The 21296-nt window shown below is 42.2% G+C and overlaps 1 protein-coding gene across 1 annotated transcript in view; it reads left to right on the forward strand.

Moving 5' to 3' along the window:
• LOC144689543 (uncharacterized protein C6orf118-like) overlaps positions 1–21296 on the forward strand; it is a 43707-nt gene that overhangs the window by 13408 nt on the left and 9003 nt on the right. The window contains exons 3-6 of the mRNA XM_078556710.1: positions 3044–3103; positions 6096–6220; positions 15586–15644; positions 19327–19517. Of these exons, the coding sequence (XP_078412836.1) occupies positions 3044–3103; positions 6096–6220; positions 15586–15644; positions 19327–19517 (435 nt within the window). The remainder of the gene's footprint in view (positions 1–3043; positions 3104–6095; positions 6221–15585; positions 15645–19326; positions 19518–21296) is intronic.

Raw genomic sequence — 21296 nt, forward strand, 5'->3', positions numbered from 1 at the left:
TAGATGTGATTTCACAATTGGGCACCATTTGCTAAATAATCCACAGAGTGCTAAGAATTACACTGACAACAAATTTAAGATTGTCAGTCGGGCTTGAAATGTGGCGCATTTGCATGTACTGGAAGCTACATATCTTAATGCCCAGGACCCTTTTCTTTGCAGACAGAAAGAACATATACACACATTTCGCCTGTTTCAGCTAAACAAAATAACTGACAGCCATTCACTGATTTATTCCCCAGAACAATGTCTTGACTAATTAGTCAAGCTGCCTGGTTTAAATTGCAAACAATGCTTGGCAGTTAACTGTCAGTCACCAACCAACTGGTGCCTTCTCCATGGCAACTCCTCTACCAATCAGAGTCCACTTGTCAACCAATCATCACTCTCTTTTCATACAGTATAAATATGTTGTTTTCCCTGACATTGGTATTTTCTTGAAAATTGTCCTGATGAGTGCAAGACGAAAACCTTCGACAAAAAAAATCTCTCTCTTTTTCAGCAATACTCCTCAGATACTGAGGCAGTCCATATCTATGTGCAGTAAGACCTGGACAATATCCAGGCTTGGGCTAAGAAATGACAAGTTACATTCGTGCCATGCAAGTGACAGACAAATGACCATCTCCAACAAGAAAGAATCTAACCATCACCCCTTGACATTCAATGGCACTACCATCACTGAATTCCACACTATCAACATCCTGAGGGTTACCATTGACCAGAAACTGAACTGGACTAGCCACATAAATACTGTGGCTACAAGAGCAGGACCAAGGCTAGGAATCCCGCGGTGAGTAACTCACCTCCTGACTCCCCAAAGTCTGTCCACCATCTACAAGACACAAGTCAGGAGTGTGATGGAATGCTCTTCACTTGCCTGGATGAGTGTAGCTCCAACAACAGCCAAGAAGCATGACACCATCCAGGACAAAGCAGCCCGCTTGATTGGCAGGCCTTCCACAAACATTCCTCCCTCCACCACTGACACACAGTGGCAGCAGTGTGTACCATCTACAAGATGCACTGCAGGAACTGACCAAGCTTCCTTAGACAGCACCTCTCAAACCCATGACCGCTGCCATCTAGGACAAGGGCAGCAGGTATATGGGAACACCACCATCTGGAAGTTCCCCTTCAAACCATTCACCATCCTGACTTGGAAATATATCACCATCGCTGGGTCAAAATCCTGGAATTCCCCCCCTCCCCCTAACAGCACTGTGGGTGTACCTACACCACGTGGACAGCAGCTCACCACCACCTTCTCAAGGGCATATAGCAGTGGGCAATTAACGCTGGCCTAGCCAGCAATGGCCACATCCCATGCATGAATTTTTTAAAAAGCAGCTAACTACAAGGACATATAGTACACAATCTTTAACGTTTTAAAATGATAGATATTAAGTGACAATATGTTGCTTTTAATGCCATACTTACTGTGGAAAGTTTTTTTTGTAAGAGTGTATGCTTTGTCCCAAAGATGAGTGACACCTATTAAGAACGCAAGAAACTGTATGTACCAAAATGCTTCTCATCCGTGTTATCATTCCATGCTCTTTGTTCTCTGTTAATATTGGAAACTGCTTGAAATGATTGATTATTCCAGATTAAGACTTAGTTGTTTATAGCTTGTGGGTTTTTAGACATGTGTCCAAACAGTTCTCCTTCATGTTTCCAAATCTCCAGACATGTGACAGAAGTGCTTTCTCCTATCCATGTGAGGTGGACCTGCAACACCAAGAAGAGAGGACCCCATCCTCCATAACTAATTATTGATCTCCATAACTTATTTTAAAGAGAATATATAAATCTGGTTCAAAGCCTTCTGTCCGTGTAACCACTTTCTGTTGTTACATTTATCCATCTTTTTCTATTCACTTTTCCCTATTTATCATTTCCTATGTCCACATTTATAATGTTTCTTTTCTATGTAAAATCCTCGCATTGATTGTGCAATTTTGGTATCTGGTTCACTTAACACCTAAAAATATTTTCTGACTTTTTAAATTGCCATTTCATTCCTTAGTAACTGAAACTTCTAATGTCTTGGAATTGACCCTTTTGACTGAAGTTACAATTCTGTGAACTGAATTTGGATTATACAGTCAGACTAACTTCCCAGGATTTATCAGCACCATTCACTCAGCTATACTGATAGAATATTTTTCATCTATCTTTTAGCACTTTCTGCCCAGCAGCTTTCCTTCTAATAATGTTGAAAAAAATACAAGGCAATTTCAAAAGCTTTTTTAATGTAAAATCAATATAGCGATTTCTGTTAAAACTGAGCAGTGTGTGTTTGAACGAAAAATGATAGCTTTCTTAATTCACTTATGCTGCAGCTTTCATGGTGTAGCAATTTTAGAAAATGTATTCAGCTGAATACATGAATAAATGAAGCATAGCTTCATTTAATGTTGCTTCAATTTCCAAAAAAAAAAAGACCATCACTGGGGAGGGGTAGAAAAAGATTGTGTGTTTGTGATTCTTTATTTAAAGTTATTTCAATAGTAAAAAAAAAACTAGCTCTCTTTGGAAGCTGATGAATTGTCACATGTAATTTTGACAGTTTGAAAGGACCAATGTAATGCGGATACACATGAGACAGAGAGAAAGTGGCAGACAGATAGATACAGGTAAAGATAGCAAGAAACAGATTAAATTTCTTTCCACAGTCTAATTCTCATTCTTTTTTTTTAACAAAAAGTTGAATTTTGAATGCAATCAAAGTACCTTTGAGGGAAACAGATAGGATGAAAGGAGACGAGGGAAACAGATTGAGGGTGAGAGGCCCCTCTGTGAGAGTGAATTAATTCTCTTTCTTCTCTTCCCTCTGTTTATTCTTCTCCCTTCTTTTTCCAGCATGCTCTCCACCTTTCTCCTTCTCTTGCACTATTCCAACCCTCCCACATTCCACCCCTCCCATCTCTCCCTTTCCAAATTGTTGGTTTAGAGAATGTACTGTTACTATAGTTTAATCCCTGTAAAATGTTGAACATTGGTTTCTTTCACTTGTTCTTGTTTGCCCCTCTTCCCTCAGGCTGAATATGATCTGTATCTTACGTCACTCCTGGAATCCCAGCCAATGGATCAACACAAGGTAATGTATTTAAAAATTGCAACTCTTCAAATGAATCTACATGTTGGGAAACTTCTGTCAGGGAATCAAAGCTGAAACTGTATGTCACAATATTTTAGGAAATGGTTGTATTCAGTAGAGCAGTGTGATAAACTTATGTGGTACTGCTTTTTCACAGGCTCTTTTAATGTTACAGATGCAACACAATATCACCCAAAGGTTCTGTATATTGTACACCACCATAAAAAAGAGAGAACAAACTTGTATTCATATAGCACCTTTTATGACCTCAGGATGTCCCAAAGTGCTTTACGTCAAATGAAGTGGTTTATAATAGTGTTGTAAATGCAGGGAACGTGGCAGTCAATTTGCACATAAAAGGGGACCCTCAGACATCAATATGGTATTGACCAGTTAATCAGTTTTAGTGATGTTGGTTGATGGATAATTATTGGTCAGGACACTGGAAAAATTCCAGTTGCTCCTCTTTGAATAGTGCCATGTTGTCTCTACGCAACCTGAGAGGATAGTGGGGCCTCGGTTTAATACCTCATCTGAAAGACCAAAACCTATAACTATGAAATTGCAATAAATGATAACTAAGCAGTCAAAGGGCACAAAATCTATTCTACTAAATAATCACCAACAGAAAAATGAAGTGAAAGGTTACATCAATGCATTTATTTATTAAAGTTGTTTCTACCCTTGTTTTCCCGTCCAGAGTATCCAATCTCTCCTTTACAAATTCACTTCTCTTTCCAAGCATGTTTTTTTTTTCACTTCTCTATTTGATTTACTACCCATTTCTACTTAACAAAACATCATATTTAAAAGTATTACATATGTCTGTGTGTGATTCAGTATTTAAACGCTCATGTAAATGACATACCATACTGTTAACAATTGTTAGCCTCTGTGGGCAAAAGGAATTAAATTTGTCGAGCTTTTCAAAACGTTGCTCCTTATGTTCTTGTCAGATGCCAGGTGCTTTTAGCTCCCTCTGCTCCAGCAAGTCAACTTCAAGATCTTTATCCTCACATTCATGTTCTTGGCCTACATTATCTCTGATCATTGAATTTAACGAATCTTATAATTTGTGGGCCATCATCAGAAAAGTTATTCCGAATATGGTTCAGCAGAGTTTCAATGCTACTGAATTTGGGCAATATCAAAAGAATCCTGATCCTATGTGTTTTGGTTAAGTGTCAACAGGGTGCTTTAGTTCTGAAAACCTGTTGATCAGAACTGTGCTCAGAATTTTCCTACTGCATATGAAGAAGTGAAGTGTTCCTCTCGTGTTGTCAGTCTTGGCTCGGTTGGTAGCGTTCTCACCTCTGAGTCTGATTGTTGTGGGCTCAGGGCCTACTCAAGACACATGAGCACAAGATCTGGGGTGCAGTACTAAGGGAATGCTTTGCTTACAGAGGTGCTGTGTTTCAGAGGCTCCAGTCTGTCCCCTCAGCTGGAATTAAAAGATCCCAAGGCACTATTCAAAGATGAGCAGTAGAGTTCTTCTGGTATCCTGACCAATATTTATCCCTGCCAAACAACACCCAATACATCTGGTTATTATCTCCTTGCTGTGTCCGGGAGCCTTCTGTGAGGAAATTGCTGCCACATTTCCTATATTACAACAAGACTACATGTAAAATACTTAATTGCCAGTAAAGTGCTTTGAGGTGCCTGAGGTCATGAAAGATGCTATTTTAAGTACAGTTCTTTCTTTCATTAATTAAATCATTGCTGTTATGTATGTTATACCTTTTTGTAGCAAGAAGGTAAAAGAATTAAATCTAGTTTTGTTAATTTTGGGCTCAGTCCTAGGTCCAACCATCTTCAGCTGCTTCATCAATGAGCTTCCTTCCATCATAAGGTCTGAAGTGGGGATGTTCGCTGATGATTGCACAATGTCCAGCACCATTCGCCACTTCTCAGATACTGAAGCAGTCCATGTCCAAATGCTGCAAGACCTGGACAATATCTAGACTTGGGCTGGCAAGTGGCAAGTAACATTGGCACCACACAAGTGCCAGGCAATTACCATCTCCAACAAGAGAGAATCCAACCATCGCCCCATGACATTAAATGGCATTACCATCGCTGAATCCCCCAATATAAACATCCAGAAACTGAACTGGATTAGCCATATGGCTACAACAGCAGGTCAGAGGCTAGGAATCCTGCAGCAAGTAACTCACCTCCTGACTCCCCAAAGCCTTTCCACCATCTACAAGGCACAAGTCAGGAGTGTGATGGAATACTCTCCACTTGCCTGGATGAGTGCAGCTCCAACTATACTCAAGAAGCTTGACACCATCCAGGACAAAGCAGCCCACTTGATCAGCACCCCACCCACAAACATTCACTCCCTCCACCACTGACTCACAGTGTGTACCATCTACAAGATGCACTGTAGGAACTCATCAAGCCTTCTTGGACAGAACCTTCCAAACTCCACGACCATCTAGAAGGACAAAGGTAGCGGACACATGGGAACACCACCATCTGGAAGTTCTTCTCCAAGTCACTCACCATTCTGACTTGGAAATATATCGCCGTTCCTTCACCGTCACTGGGTCAAGGTCCTGGAGCTCCCTCCCTAACAGCACTGTGGGTGTACCTACAGCACATGGACTGCAGCTGTGCAAGAAGGCAGCTCACCACCACCTTCTCAAGGGCAGTTAGGGATGGGTAATAATTGATGCCCTAGCCAGCGGCACCCACATACCATGAATGAATTTTTAAAAACTGGTGCTTGCTTACAGTAGTTGAATTGTCTAGTTTTATGTAAACTGCATATCATATTTATCTTTCTTGTCTTTTCCCCTCCATTAAAGACAATGAAGAACTTTTGTGCCCTATCATTATAATGGGACAAAGATGCAATGACCTCTGATATGACAGGGCAGCTACGCTACTTTGTCAATTACTGTTGCTGATAAATATTTACAGGTAGGGGTTTCCAAGAAGCTTAATGGTTTTAAAATGTATTTTCTTCTTCTAAATCCAACAGACCTTGCAGTCACAGCTACGAGGTATGAACAGCAGGACTCTGAAAACTCACCATGTAGAGGAGGCTCAACAGAAAGTTTTAAATCTGGAGCAGGAAGCCAGACTTGCTTTGCAGAGGAATGATGAGTATGTTTATAGCGTGCCAATGAGAATATTGCTTTAACTTGGTGCTTTATTCTGTAAAGTCATTGGCCAGAGTTTTCCCCACTTAAAAAAAAATTCATACATGGTATAATTTCTGGGCCCCAACCCTTCCACCTACCAGTGCAATCTTACTGGAGGAGACCTGTAAAGGCCACCACCATTTTTGTTGTCCCTTAGGGAGGTCAGGCTGGCTGATGAGGCGGGAGGCCCAATCAGAGCGGCAAGTGAGGAAGGGCAGCAGCCTTCACTGTGGCTGCAGTGGAGTTCAGCGACAGTGACTGGAGCACCAGAGGGAGGTGAGGAAGAAGGGGCTGGAATGATTCTCTTAAGCTTGTGTTCTTCAGCACAGTCATTCAGAGCAGGCTGCATGAGAGTCTGCTGCAATGGTGGGCCCTTGATCGCAGGCTTCCCTTTTAGTGAGATTAATTGCAGATCTCATATAAAGACCAAATTGGGTGGATCCTGCTGCTGTGCACTTGCCTCCTGTGAGCTAGCGAGTCATGCTCACTACTTGGGTCCCAGTTGTCTCTGGGAAAATTGGAATGTCATGGGAAAACCCAGATTACCTACCTACTCAAGAACATAAGAAATAGGAGCAGGAGTAGACCATAAGGCCCAATAAGCCTGCCTTGCCATTCAATATGTTTGTGGCTGATCTCAGGCTTCAACTCCACTTTCCACCCACTCCCCATACCTGTTGAGAGAGGCCAAAAATCTGTCAATCACAGCCTCAAATGCATTTAGCAATGGAGCATCCACAATCCACTGGGGTAGAGAGTTCCAAAGATTCACAACTCTTTGAGTGAAGTAATTTATCCTAAATGATCAGCATGTTATCCTGGGACTGTACCCCTATGTTTTAGATTCCCCAACAAGCGGAAACAATCTCTCAACATCTACGCTATCAAGCCCCTGCAGAATTTAATTCATTCATGTGAAGTAGCTGGCTAGGCCATCAATTATTGCCCTTCCCTAATTGCCCTTGAAAAGGTGGAGCTGCCTTCTTGAATCACTGCAATCCATTTGGTGTAGGTACATCCACAGTGCTGTTAGGGAGGGAGTTCCAGGATTTTGACCCAGCAACAGTGAAGGAACGGTGATATATTTTCAAGTTAGGATAGTGTGTGACTTGGAAGGGAACTTCCAGGTGGTGGTGTTCCCATGTATCTGCTGCCCTTGTCCTTCTAGATGGTAGCGGTGGTGGGTTTGGAAGGTGCTGTCTAAGGAAGCTTGGTGAGTTCTTGCAGTGTATCTTGTAGATGGTACACACTGCTGCCACTGTGCAACAGTGGTGGAGGGAGTGAATGTTTGTGGAAGGGGTGCCAATCAAACAGGCTACTTTGTCCTGGATGGTGTCAAGCTTCTTGAGTGTTGTGGGAGCTGCACTCACCCAGGCAAGTGGGGAGTATTCCATCACATTCCTGACTTGTGCCTTGTAGATGGTGGACAGGCTTTGGGGAGTCAGGAGGTGAGTTACCCACTGCAGGATTCATAGCCTCTGACCTGCTCTTGTATTTATATGGCTAATCCGGTTCAGTTTCTGGTCATTGGTAACCCCCAGGATGTTGATAGTGGGGGATTCAGCGATCGTAATGGTAATGCCATTGAATGTCAAGGGGCAATATTTAGATTCTCTCTTGTTGGAGATGGTCATTGTCTGGAACCTGTGTAGTGCAAATTTTACTTGCCACTTGTCAGCTCAAGTCTGGGTATTGTCCAAATCTTCCTGCATTTGGGCATGGGCTGCTTCAATATCTGAGGAGTCGTGAATGGTGCTGAACATTGTGCAATCATCAGCGAACATCCCCACTTCTGACCTTAAATGGAAGGAAGGCCATTGATGAAGCAGCTGAAGATGGTTGAGCCGAGGACACTATCCTGAAGAACTCCTACAGTGATGTCCTGGAACTGAGATTATTGACCTCCAACAACCAAAACCATCTTCCTTTGTGCTGGGCATGACTCCAAACAACGGAGAGTTTTCCCCCTGAATCCCATTGACTCCAGTTTTGCTAGGGCTCCTTGATGTCACACTCAGTCAAATGCTGCCTTCATGTCAAGGGCTGTCACTCTCACCTCACCTTAGGAGTTCAGCTCTTTTGTCCATGTTTGAACCAAGGCTGTAATGAGATTAGGAACTGAGTGGCCCTGGCGGAACCCAAACTAAGTGTCAATGAGCAGGTTATTGCTAAGCAAGTGCTGCTTGATTGCACTGTTGATGACCTCTTCCATCACTTTACTGATGATGGAGAGTAGACTGATTGAGCGGTAATTGGCAGGGTTGAATTTGTCCTGTTTTTTTGTGTACAAGACATCCCTAGACAATTTTTCACATTACCGGGTAGATGCCAATGTTGTAGTTGGACTGGAAAAGACTGGCAAAGGGCGCGGCAAGTTCTGAAGCACAAGTCTTCAGTACTATTGCTGGAATATTGTCAGAGCCCAAAGCCTTTGCAGTATCCAGTGCCCTCAGATGTTTCTTTATATCATATGGAGTGAATAGAATTAGCTGAAGATTAGCATCTGTGATGATGGGGACCTCCGGAGGAGGCCGAGATGGATCCTGCACTAGGTACTTTTGGCTGAAGATTGTTTAATTGTCCACCATCATTCAGAACTGGATGTGGCATAATGGCAGAGCTTAGATCTGATCCTTTAGTTGTAGAATCGTTTAGCGCCATCTATCACTTGCTGCTTATAATGTTTGGCATGGAAGTAGTCCTGTGTGTTGCTTCACCAGGTTGACATCTCATTTTTAGGCATGCCTGGTACTGCTTCTGGCATGACCTCTTGTACTCTTCATTGAACCAGGCTTGATCCCCTGTCTTGGTGGTAATGGTAGAATGGGGGATATGACAGGGCATGAAGTTACAGATTCTGGTTGAGTACAGTTTTGCTGCTGATGGCCCAAAGTGCTTCATGGTTGCCGAGTCTTGAGTTGCTGGATCTGTTCGAAATCTATTCCACTTAGCATGGTGCTAGTGCCACACAACACAATGGAGGTTATCTTCAATGTGAAGACAGGACTTTGTCTCCACAAGGACAATGCAATGGTCACTCCTGCCGATGCTTTCATAGATAGATGGATCTGCAGCAGGCTAGTTGGTGAGGATGAGGTCCAGTATGTTTTTCCCTCTTGTTGGTTCCCTCACCACCTGCCGCAGACCCAGTCTAGCAGCTATGTCCTTCAGGTCTTGGTCAGCTCGGTCTGTAATGGTGCTACCGAGCCACTCTTGGTGGTGGACATTGAGGTCCCCCACCCAGAGTACATTCTGTGCCCTTGCCACCCTCAGTACTTCCTTCAAGTGGTGTTCAACATGGAGGAGCACTGATTCACCAGCTTTGGTGGGGGGGTGCGGGGGGTTGGCAGTACATGGTAATCAGCAGGAAGTTTCCTTGCCCATGATAGACCTGATGCCATGAGGCTTCATGGGGGCCAGAGTCGATGTTGAGGACTCTCAGGACAATTCCCTCCCGACTGTATACCACTGTGTTGCCACCTCTGCTGGGTCTGTCCTGCTGGTGGGACAGGACATACTCAGGGATGGTGATGGTGGTGTCTGGGACATTATCTGTAAAATATGACTGTCAAGCTGTTGCTTGACTAGTCTGTGAGACAGCTCTCCCAATTTTAGCACTAGCCTCCAGATGTTAGTAAGGAGGACTTTGCAGGGCTTTGTTTGCCATTGTCATTTCCTAGGTATCTAGGTTGATCCCAGGTGTTCCGACCAGTTGCATTCCTTTTAGACTTTTTAGCTGTTTGACACAACTGAGTGGCTTGCTGGGCCATTTCAGAGGGCATTTGAGAGTCAACTACATTGTTGTGGGTCTGGAATCACATCTAGGCTAGACGAGGTAAGGACAGCAGATTTCCTTCCCTAAAGAACACGAGTGAACCAGGTGGATTTTTATGACAATCAACAATGCTTTCATGGTCATCATTAGACTTTTAATTCTTTTTTTTTATCTTGTATGTTTCAAGGAGATCACCTTTCATTCTCCTAAACTCCAGAGAATACAGACCCAATTTACTCAGCCTCTCATCATAGGGCAACCCTCTCATCCCAGGAACCAATCTAGTCAACCTATGCTGTTTTCGTCTCCTACGCAAGTACAGATACAGTCTCCCAAATCCGGCACCCTTGGGACTGAGACTGTGCTGGATTTCAGATTTTCCTTGATTTTGGAACCAACTCCTTTACACAGGCAGTCTTTGTAGCACACTCAGTACTGATCATTAATGTCATGATAAAATAGCTCAGTTGTAGATTATGGGACAGGGAATACTTGTGTGCCACAAGTCCTCATAATCCTTTTGGGCAGAAACACTGAAGATTTGTAAGTTTGATTGGGCAAATTTTTATAAATTTATTAATCTTACAGTAGAGTGATGCTTGCAGGAAAAGAGCATTCGCTTAAACTGCAATAATAGCCTACCATCATGAAAATGCCCTGTTTATGCCTACCCTTTGCTTACTGTTCGTTAACCAATCCTGTAACCATGTTAATATATTAGCCCTAACTCCATGAGCTCTTATCTTGCCTATTAGCCTTTTGTGTGGCACCTTATCAAATGCTTTTTGAAAACCCAGGTATACTACATCTACTGGTTCCCCTTTATCTACCCTACTAGTTACCTCCTCAAGCTCTAATAAATTTGTCAAACAGGAATTCCCCTTAATAAAGCCATGTTGACTTGTTCTAATCATACTATACTTTCCTAGGTACATTTGACACGAAAATTGGTAGGATGGTATATAGTGAGGAAGATAGCCATAAACTGCAGGAGGATATCAATGGACTGGTCAGGTGGGCAGAGCAGCGGCAAATGGAATTCAACCTGGAAAAGTGTGAGCTAATGCACTTGGGGAGGGCTAACAAGGCGAGGGATTACACTATGAATGGTAGGACCCTGGAAGTACTGAAGATCAGAGGGACCTTGGTGTGCATATCTGCAGATCACTGAGGGTAGCAGGGCAGGTAGATAATGTAGTTAAGGCATATGGGATACTTGTCTTTATTAGCCGAGGCATAGAATACAAAAGCAGGGAGGTTATGCTGGAACTGTGTAAAACGCTGGTTAAGCCACAACTGGAGGACTGCATGCAGTTCTGGTCACCACATTATAGGAAGGATTTGATTGCACTGGAGAGGGTGCAGAGGAGATTTAGCAGGATGCTGACTGGGCTGGAGGGTCTGACCTATGAGGAAAGATTGGATAGGCTGGAGTTGTTTTCCTTGGAGCAGCGAAGGTTGAGAGGGGACCTGATAGAGGTGTATAAGATTATGAGGGGCATAGATAGGGTGGAAAGGAAGGCATTTTTTTCCATTAATAGAGGGATCAATAACCAGGGGGCATAGATTTAAGATAAGAGGTAGAAGGCTAAGAGGGGAGTTTAAGGGAAATTTTTTCACCCAGAGGGTGGTGGGAGTATGGAACTCACTGCCTGAAAGGGTGGTTGAGTCAGAAACTCTCATAACATGTAAGAAGTATTTATACATTCACTTGTGTTGCCATAACCTCCAGGACTATGGGCCAAGAGCTGGAAAATGGGATTAGTGTAGTCAGATCTTTGTTGACCGACGTGGAGACGATGGGCCAAACGGCCTCCTTCTGTGCTGTAAACGCCTGAGCTCAGGAGGTAGTAGCATCCACAGATGCTGCCAAACTTACTGAGTTTTTCGAGCACTTTGTTTTTATTTTAGAACTCCAGCATCCACAGTATTTTGCTTTTGTTTCAGATGGACTAGTGCCTGCTTTAGTTGAGTATTAAGGACTCCTCTTGTTTGTCCTTATCCAATATTATAACTGTAGAGAGGTAACTAAATATCCACTTTTCATATGTGAGTCTTAACATTGAATGCCTGCAGGTAATTGGATCCTGGAGGTTTAAGTACTGGTCCTGATCCTGTCCTAACCCAATATTGACACTCATTTATCTGTTGCATAAAGATCAGAACTAGATTTTCTTGCTAATGCCCCTTTCTAGAAGTCTGGTGTGCTCAGGGTAATTGTACTTTTAATGCCATCCTGGTTGAGATCAGCTAACTTGGCACAGGGCAGAGATCAAATATGGGACTGTCCTCGTATGTATCACTTAATGACCACTATGGGTAGTGAACTTATCCAGTAAACCATTGGGAAAACTTTAATTAATGTACTGTTGAAGAAAACTAAAGTGACCATATAAAATTTGCATGTATAGTGTTTTATTTAATGCATTTTGAAGAATATCCTGTATAATCTGATAACAAAGGTTACTGCTTTCCTCGAGCATAATACATTGTTTCTTAATTTTATTTGCCCATATCTCTCGAGAGGATGTTAAATAGAATTATCAAATTGAGATGTGCAGTCGATTAAACACCCTTGATCTTTTCATACCTGAATTAAAATTCAATTTAAATACTGAAGGCCTATGTCACCTTTTGGAAGGGTTATATGAGGAATTAGTCTGTGGTCTAAACCCAGTACCAATTTGCAGTCTTGCTCATTGTATGGATAATAGTTGTAGAAAATGGTGACCACACTGATGCAGTAAGGGGTGTGTCTCTCCTGTTAGATTGGAATAAACTTTGCCTCAAATTTAGATCATGTTTCCACAACTGCATAAATTGCCCTAGGACATAGTGTGGCTAATGGAATTTCCTTCCTCCACACAATTTTCCCATTGGAGCCAATACCTGGTGTCCTGATTCTGTAAAGAGACACTAATCTTCTAATTAATTTGCAGTCCCTAATCCCCTTGTTTTTTGACAGCCTGCATGGGTTTTACCTGCAGTTAAAATTAATTGAGATTATTTAACCCATTAATCTCAGTCCCATAATCATTTGAGGCTGAGTCTAGGTCAGTAGGTAAGTATGCAATATGTTAAACTAGGAGAGACCTACAAACATTTGCAGCCAAATTAATATCTTTACTGCAGCAGTACTTCTTTAAATACAGGATCTCTAGTTATTATTTTACTAAAAACTAACAGAATCAAAACTTCTCACTCTAGAAAAAGCTACAGTATATAAAGCTGTCCATTTGTAAAAATAGGCCTAGGAACGTGAATACAAATTTTGTCAAGAGTTTGACCTTGCGACTTGTTTGTAGTCATAGAAATGAAAGTTTAATTGGCAACTTTTTACTCCTGAGTTGAAAAGGTAAGTTTATATCTGATGGGGTTCAATATTATTTTCATCTGGGTGCAGAGGCACATTTCTTTGCTCAAATGGCCACAATTAGGCCCAGATTTTTGCAGAGTCAGAACAACTCTGGAGCCATTTAAAATGGCAGGTGAGACCCAATTCTGAGATTCGTACCCCCGATTCCTGGTGCCCCAATTTTCATGAATGGGACCCTGCTCCCAACCTTGCTGGCTCTATTGTGGGGGTAGGCATCTCCGACCACCCGCAATTTTTGTGAAATCAGGCCAGCTTTTTCATGACTCCTAGTTCACAGCACCTCGGAGGAGTTATAAACCACAGTTTATATTCAGAAACTTTATGAAAGGTAAGTTCAAAAGGTCTTACCCATGGCCCCTCCACGCCAACTCATGACTTCCATGCATCTCCATGGCCCCTCATATCTCCATGTCAACTCATGCCCATTACCCAGTCCCCATAGCCCCTCAAACCCTCCTTGCCAACTCAGGGCCCTTTCACGCCTATTCACCCAATTTACCCTATGTTCAGAAAATGAACCATATAGTAATAATGGCATATAGATGGAATTGCTCAGAAAAAAAACACCCATTCACAAATCTTCTTTTGAAAAAAACTGTTGTTCCTACAGATATATAAAAGTATCAGTCAGACAAACCATTAAAGTATCAAGAACAGAGGCTTCAAACACTTCACACTTCTTAAACTTGGACAAATGAACATTGAGAAATTGACAAATGAGATCCCAGAAGGAGCAATTTATTAAAGCCACTTAAAAATGTTAATCAAGTAATGTCAACAGTTCTGTCCAGCTGCTGAGAAAATCCTTTTATGAGTCTGGACTCCCAGCCAAGCATACATAATAAGGACAGGTGTAGGAGCTCTTTCAGTAGAACTGAATGGGGGGAGCGTGCGTTGACATGGGGGTCACATGGGGAGTGATTAAGGATGTCTGAGGGGTGAGGGCTAGTGTGCCTAATGGTCTTTAATACAACTGGGACTTAGCTAGGAAATTGTGCTGGAGAATTGAGGCTGACCTGCCTCCACACCCATACTTCTCATGCACTTAGTGCTGATCACAAACTGCACTGTGAACCCGATTCCTATGTGAAAAGACAAAAATAGCATGTGAAATTGCACATGGGTCAGTGTTCAGTTTGCGAGCTGTGCAAGTGCACAGTTTGTGTTTTCCCGAGCCCAGAGGAAGATTTGGGCCTCCATTTCCTTGAAATCTGTGTGTTATAATTTCAGCATGTAATATCGAAGAAAACAACTTCCTAAACACCAATCTTATTCCATGGCCAAGTCCTAGTTTAGGCTTCAAGTTTTATAGCTACATTATAACTGCTGCTTCCTATGTCTAAGTTTATGCAGTGGTATGCCCAGTGGAGTTGGACTGTGTAGAAACCATGGAGGGTATGGATTGTTATCATCTTCTGCATCTACAGAATCAATACCAATATATTATTTTAATTTACCTGACAGCGTTTCTAAAACTTTTTCATTCAAATCTAGTGAATCTTCATTTTAAGCACAAAGAATAGTTTTTGAATAATTAGTTGTATCAAATAATTGTCATCTCATCCACCTCTCCAAAGCCATCTTTGTCCCTCCCATCAATCCCAACCCATCCCTCACAGGAACAATCTCTCCAGCCAGGGTAATTTTGTGGGCTCCCCTTACCTTTCACTGCTATTGTTCTCCACTAACACTGCCGCCTGGCTGCCACTGCCCCCACCAAACATTGGCAGCCACATTGTGCGTCACACGCTCGATTCCTCCATGCACCTCAATGTGAGTCAGGCACTGCCCACCAACAGATGCGCCCCTTAAACTGACCGGTCAAAGCAGTCCAGGCAAACAAAAACTCTATTATTATAGATATGTTGAGTTTCATGAGCTGCTATCTATTGGATTGAAAGCTTGGTGTCAAATGGCATCATTCTGATTCACAGCAGCTAATGGTATACCTGCTATTGGTTAATAACTAGTTAGCACTTAGCCATCACTTAACAGCTAAGTCATTCAGATCAATGGATAGTTCAGGGGTCCCTTGATGTGGAGATGGATGGGACAGAAAATGGTGGGAGCATTGTGGGTTAATGAAAGGTAAAACCACATCTCGTGTTGTTTCTCTAGCTCCATGTAGTCCTGATGCCTGCTTTTAACATATCTGGTATACATGTTTCTTGTTTAGGCTAAGGAATGAACTTGAGACAGAACTTTCAAATGCTGAGCCCCCATCTAAGCAGCAAGGTAAGTCAAACTTTGCTTCAGTGTTAGCAGTTTAAATAGGATTGCCAACTCTTCAGGATTGACCTAGAGCCAATAACCTGGAAATATAAAAGGATCCAGTTACATATATAAACAATTTTTTTTTCATTTTATGGACCTGTATTTGAAATTCCAAAATTATATTCAATGATTTTGGGAATGGCTTTCATTGAATTATTAAAAAAAAAGAACATTATTCTGTATTTTTCATTAACTTAATAGATAGCAATTTTGATTGCTGCTATACTAACTCAATGGGGATAATTTTGACTTTGGCTGATAGTGTAAAACAGTTGATATCTGCTTAGCCGCCTGTTATGCACTCTACTGATTTTAATCTCTTTTGAAGTCAGAATGAAACTTGAGAGATCCGATATCACCCATTGTACATTATTGGCCAAAGTCAAAATGACTTCCGTTGTGTGAAGTTCTTTGGAAATCTTTTGGTGCGGAAAGGTACTACTCACATGCAAGTTTTCACTCACCATTTCAACCATGATCATTTCTTTGTTATTATAAATATAACAATACTGTTAATAGTCAAAACTACAAAAGCACAAAACTGCTTGGAAGACACTTGTGTAAACTTGGCAACCTCACTCTGGAAAAGCATAGGATGAGTGGTGGAAGGTGCAGTTTTCATACTTAGGGCTGTGAGGGTGGTGAAATGCTCTTTAAACATTGAAGTTAAGATACAAGTCAAATAATTTGGCTCCATAGCACCACTGGAACCTATGTTACGAAACTGGAGTTGCCAAGAATTGCAAATGCGCTGCATCTCTGATGGCCCACGTGACACGTCATCCTATAAAGAGCACTTGCACAGGCATGCCATTTGTGTTGCTGGTAGCTTTGAAGATCGTGACACCAAGCAACCTCTTGGGAGGATTTGAAGCATGTTCTGTCAGTTAGAACCACACATGCCCAGTGAATGCATGCCCTAGACCAGTGTTGTCTAATACATTTGCCACACGTGGTGAATCAGTTACAGACGTGCCAAATTGACGCTGTTCATTTTTAGAGCCACACAATACTGAGTTATGTTAAAGTTGGAGTGGTGGGTATGGGTATGGGTGTCACTCACTGGACCATCCCTAATTGAGCAAGGAAAAATTAACCATGTTGCTGTTCAACAGGGCTCACATATCGGTCAGACTGGGACTATGTTTATCAGAATCTAGTTCATTTGTCAGGTTTCTCGTGAGTGGAAGCTTTAGGGCCACTTGCTGAATGAAATAGGAGAAATAGTCCACCATTTGTTATCTTCTATGTTCCTGTTCTCTTTTTCTCTCCGGGTACCTCTAAATCTCGATGCCTTTAGATCTGTGGGACTGCTCTGTGAAGCACTGTGAAAGCAGGGCTTGCCTTGGAAGAAAGGTGGTACAATTGTTTTCTCAACTTTCTTGGGGAACCTAATGACACAAGATGCTAGCTGGAGAATTAGTTTTGTGTAGCTGATAGTTGGTGGTGTTCACAAATAGTTGAGGTAAGTGAGTGATGGATAGTGCTGTATGGCTGCCAATGAGGGTTGAAATATGCAATTTTGTTAAGCTGGGGTGGTGCAACAACATCCAAATGTGTTCAGCCTTCTTAATAGATCTGTTGAAACAACTGATTGAAAGGAATAGGGCACTTTTGTGCAAAAGGAAAGATTACAGAAGATTGGCCATGGGCCAAAGGTCTATTAAGTGTCTGGATGCTGTGTTAGGAAATGGTGGGTGACAGAGTGAGCAAGGCAAGAGTTAGAGCGCAGAAGCCAATACGTAGAGATTTGTCGATTCTCTTCCCTCCCCGAGTCTCATAATATATCAATCCTGATAAGATAGAGATGGTTTACTCCTGAAGAATTTGTTTTAGTTTAAATAAACTGAAGCACGCTGTCATAAACAGTATTCTTCAGTTAGCAAATTGTCACCACCCTTTGAGAGTGTACACAGTTGGCTTGCTTTGTGGAATCCAGTTGGACTGCAGAACCCATTTGAAACTGTCCTCTTGGCTCTGACATTGAGTATATTGGTCTTGATTGTTGATGGTTTAAAGCATATATTTTGTATCATGATGACCTGACTGCCACAAGTTTGATGAGCATCAAAATCCTGTTGGACAACATAGTAGACAATGCAAAGCAGTCCCACAGTTTAAATACATCATCATTTAGGGTCATCCAGAGAGAACAGGAACAGAGAAGGTAATAAATGGTGGACTGTTTTTTTTTGTTTCATTGAGCAAGTGGCCCTTCAGCTTCCACTCACTAGAAACCTGACAGCTGAACAATATTCTGATGAGCATAGTCCTAATCCAAATGGCATGTGACTCTTGTTGAACAGCAACATGGTTAATTCTTCCTTGCTCAGTTCAGGATGGATGACAAATAGCGGTCTAGTGAGTAATCCCCATACTCATACCCATCACTGCAACTTTAACACAATTCAGCATGGTGGAAGCAGTCCGGGTTGGCTCAATGAGAGGCAACATCATGGGCACTGGCAGAGTGGCAATGGTGAGAGCATAATTGATGTCACCCTGAGAGAGGACAGCAGGGTTATGCTCCATGGAGCCAAAGCTAGTAATTTATTGAAGGACAGATTGCTGGATTGTTGTGAGAGCCTGCATGCCCCTTTGAGTACTGAGATCTGCAGCCAGGCTGACAGCAGTCAGCTTGCATGGCAGCAAGCATAGACCTCATCCTACATCAAAGCTTCTATTGCAGTACCCAGAGGTTTGGTAGCTCCCTCCTGTGCTACAATGGAAACTGAGACAGCAGCAACTAGACACTGGCCTAGCTGCAGCCCACTCGTATCTGGTGACTCACAATAAAATGGTTTACTTACTGAAAGAAAATCAAGTAGAAGCAACATTCTGGCTTGGTATGTAATTCTGTGTAGATTTGAGCTAATACAGTAGGAAATACTTGCATAATTACTGCTCAGCTGCAGCGCATGGAAATAGGAGGCGATAATTCAGACTCTTGAGCTTGTTCTATTAGAGCAGAACTCATCTGTGCCTAAATTCCATTTACCCACCTTTGCTTCACTTCCCTTCCCTAACAAATGCCTATCAATCAATCTCATTCTTGAAAATATAAGTTGACCCAGCTTCCACAGCTTTTTGCAGGAGTTTGTTCCAGATATCTATTAACCTTTGTGTAGAAAAAATGCTTCTTGATTTCGAGAATTGATCTGGCTCTAATTTTAAAATTGTGCACTTTTGTTCTGGATTCCCTCCCAAGAGGAAGTAGCTCCTCTGTATACACATCACTGTCTATTTAAAATAATAGATATTAATTTAACACAAGGTAATTGCTTGGTTTTTACTTATTTCCTAGTAGTTTATCTGAAAAGCTATCCTAAGGAGAATTGTGACCAGTGTAATAATGTTATGCTCTCTATCAAATGAGAAAGGGAGGCGTACTGGGTGGCTATTGCTGATTCTGTGGAGAAAAGCAGATTTCTCCCTGGCGTCCTGGCCAATATTTACCCATCAACCAGCAAGTAATGATATCTGGTCATTATCCCAATGCTGTTTGCAGGACTTTGCTGGGTACTAATTGGCTGCCATGTTTCCTGTATTACAAAATCGACTACGCTTATTTGCCTGTAAATTGCAAGGGTTGTGAAAGGTGCTATATAAATGTAAGTCTCTCTTTATTTCTTTTAAATTGCAGAAGCACAGTCTAATTTGAAGCACTTGAAAACCATAAAACAACCGCTGTCTGGTGTGGAACAGGTGTTATCACTGAGAGACCGTATTTATAAAACGACAGTGAAAATTCAAGAACTGGAGAGTGAGCTGAAGCACTCCATGGTGCCCTCTATAATCACTGATGCTATGCAGAGCTCTATTAGAGACACTTGGGTACTTATGATTGCTTGTAACCTTTCTACATGTCATAGGATTGTGGTTGGATGTATTTCTCGAGGATTCATCACCAGAACTGAGATGGTATAACTATCAGGAAAGACTGAACAGCTTATGATTCTTTTCTCTGGCAAAGAGAAGACTGAGGGATAAGCTGATGGAATATCTTTAAAATTATGGATGGGTTTGATAGGGTAGAAATAAAGAAGACTTTTCCACTTTTAGGAAGGTCCAAAGCCAGGAGCCAGAAATATAAGACAGTCACTAATGAATCCAATTAGGAATTTAGGAAAAACTTCTTTACTCTGAGAGTGATGGGAACATAGAAGGCTCCATCACATGGAGAGGCTAAAGTAATTTTCATTTAAGAGGAAGATAGATAATTACATGAGGGAGAAAGGGTTGTGTTGAGTTAAGTAAGGTGGGAGGAAGCTCATGTGGAGTATAGACCTGTTGGGGCAAATGGCCTGTTTCCATGGTGTAAAGAAAAAATCAAAGTAGTTCTATGTAATCACACGACTACCAGACTCCAACCCCCGGTCAAAAAAGCCTTTTTTCTATCTCCAATACTTTTATAACTCATAAATGTCCAAGGAAGAAAATATACCATCATAGGTTTTTTCAATGGATGAACTAGGTGTCCTTTGATTACTTGCAGCAATTCTGAAGGATTTTAGCCATATTCTTTCAATGTAGCAGTTGGAAAATACAATTAATTTTCACAAAATCTTTCTGTAGAATTTAAGCTTCACAATATCTTTCCCCCAATTTTCTTTCTATGTGTGTCAGACATTGCTCAGTTGGTAGTACTTGTGCCTCTGAGTCAAAAGGTTGTGGGTTCAAGTTCTGCTTCAGTGCAGTACTCAGGGAGCACTGTAATGTCGAAGGTGCTGCCTTGTGAATGAGATGTTAAACTAAGGCCCCATCTGCCCCCTCAGATGGATGTAAAATTCCCATGGCATTATTTTGAAGAAGAACAGGGAAGTTATCCCCAGTGTCCTGGCTAATATTTATCCCTCAATCAAAATCGCCAACATTATCTGGCTATTATCATATTGCAGTTTTTGGGAACATTCCATGCTCAGTTTTAGCAACTGCATTTCCTACGGCACAACATCTCAAAGAACTTAATTGGCTGTAAAGTGCTTTGGGATGTCTGGTGATCCTGAAACACACTATATAAATGCAACTCTTGTATCTTTTCCCTCACCGTCGCCCCATCACCATGTCTTCTCTACTGAGCTGTGACTCATGGGCCAGAGTTTTACTAATTCAACCCCCCTGCCCCCCTGCCCCCCACCAGGAGTAGGCTGGCAGGTGAGGCGTGTGGGTTGGGTGAGAAATCAGGTGGCAAAGTAGAGGGTGCCATGCCTGCTGCCAACTCACCTCTACTGGAACTTGGAGTAGGTGTCGCACAGCCTGCCCGCCTGGCCACTTAAGGGCCTCAACTTGTGCAATTAATGTCCGTTTAAGGGTCTCCTCCTGCCTCTGATATTTTACCAAGGATGCAGGGTGCCCACACCACATGACGAAGCCATCAGATGAACCTTGGCAGACTGTCTACAGGTTCATGGTGAAGGAGTTCTCTTCTGTTTGGGTACCTGTGACCACCCTCCCACCCCTCTCACCAGGGCCTGCCTAACAGACCCTAGTGAAGTTGCCCCCACTCACCTTCGAATCCAGCCTGCATTGCTGCTCCTCGTGTTGGACTTTTACAGTCCCAGCAGTGGCCACCGCACCCAATGGTACTACAGAAACTGGAGAGCTGCCAGCCTT

Source organism: Cetorhinus maximus, chromosome 14 (assembly GCF_964194155.1).
Source record: "Cetorhinus maximus chromosome 14, sCetMax3.hap1.1, whole genome shotgun sequence".
NCBI classification, from domain to species: domain Eukaryota; kingdom Metazoa; phylum Chordata; class Chondrichthyes; order Lamniformes; family Cetorhinidae; genus Cetorhinus; species Cetorhinus maximus.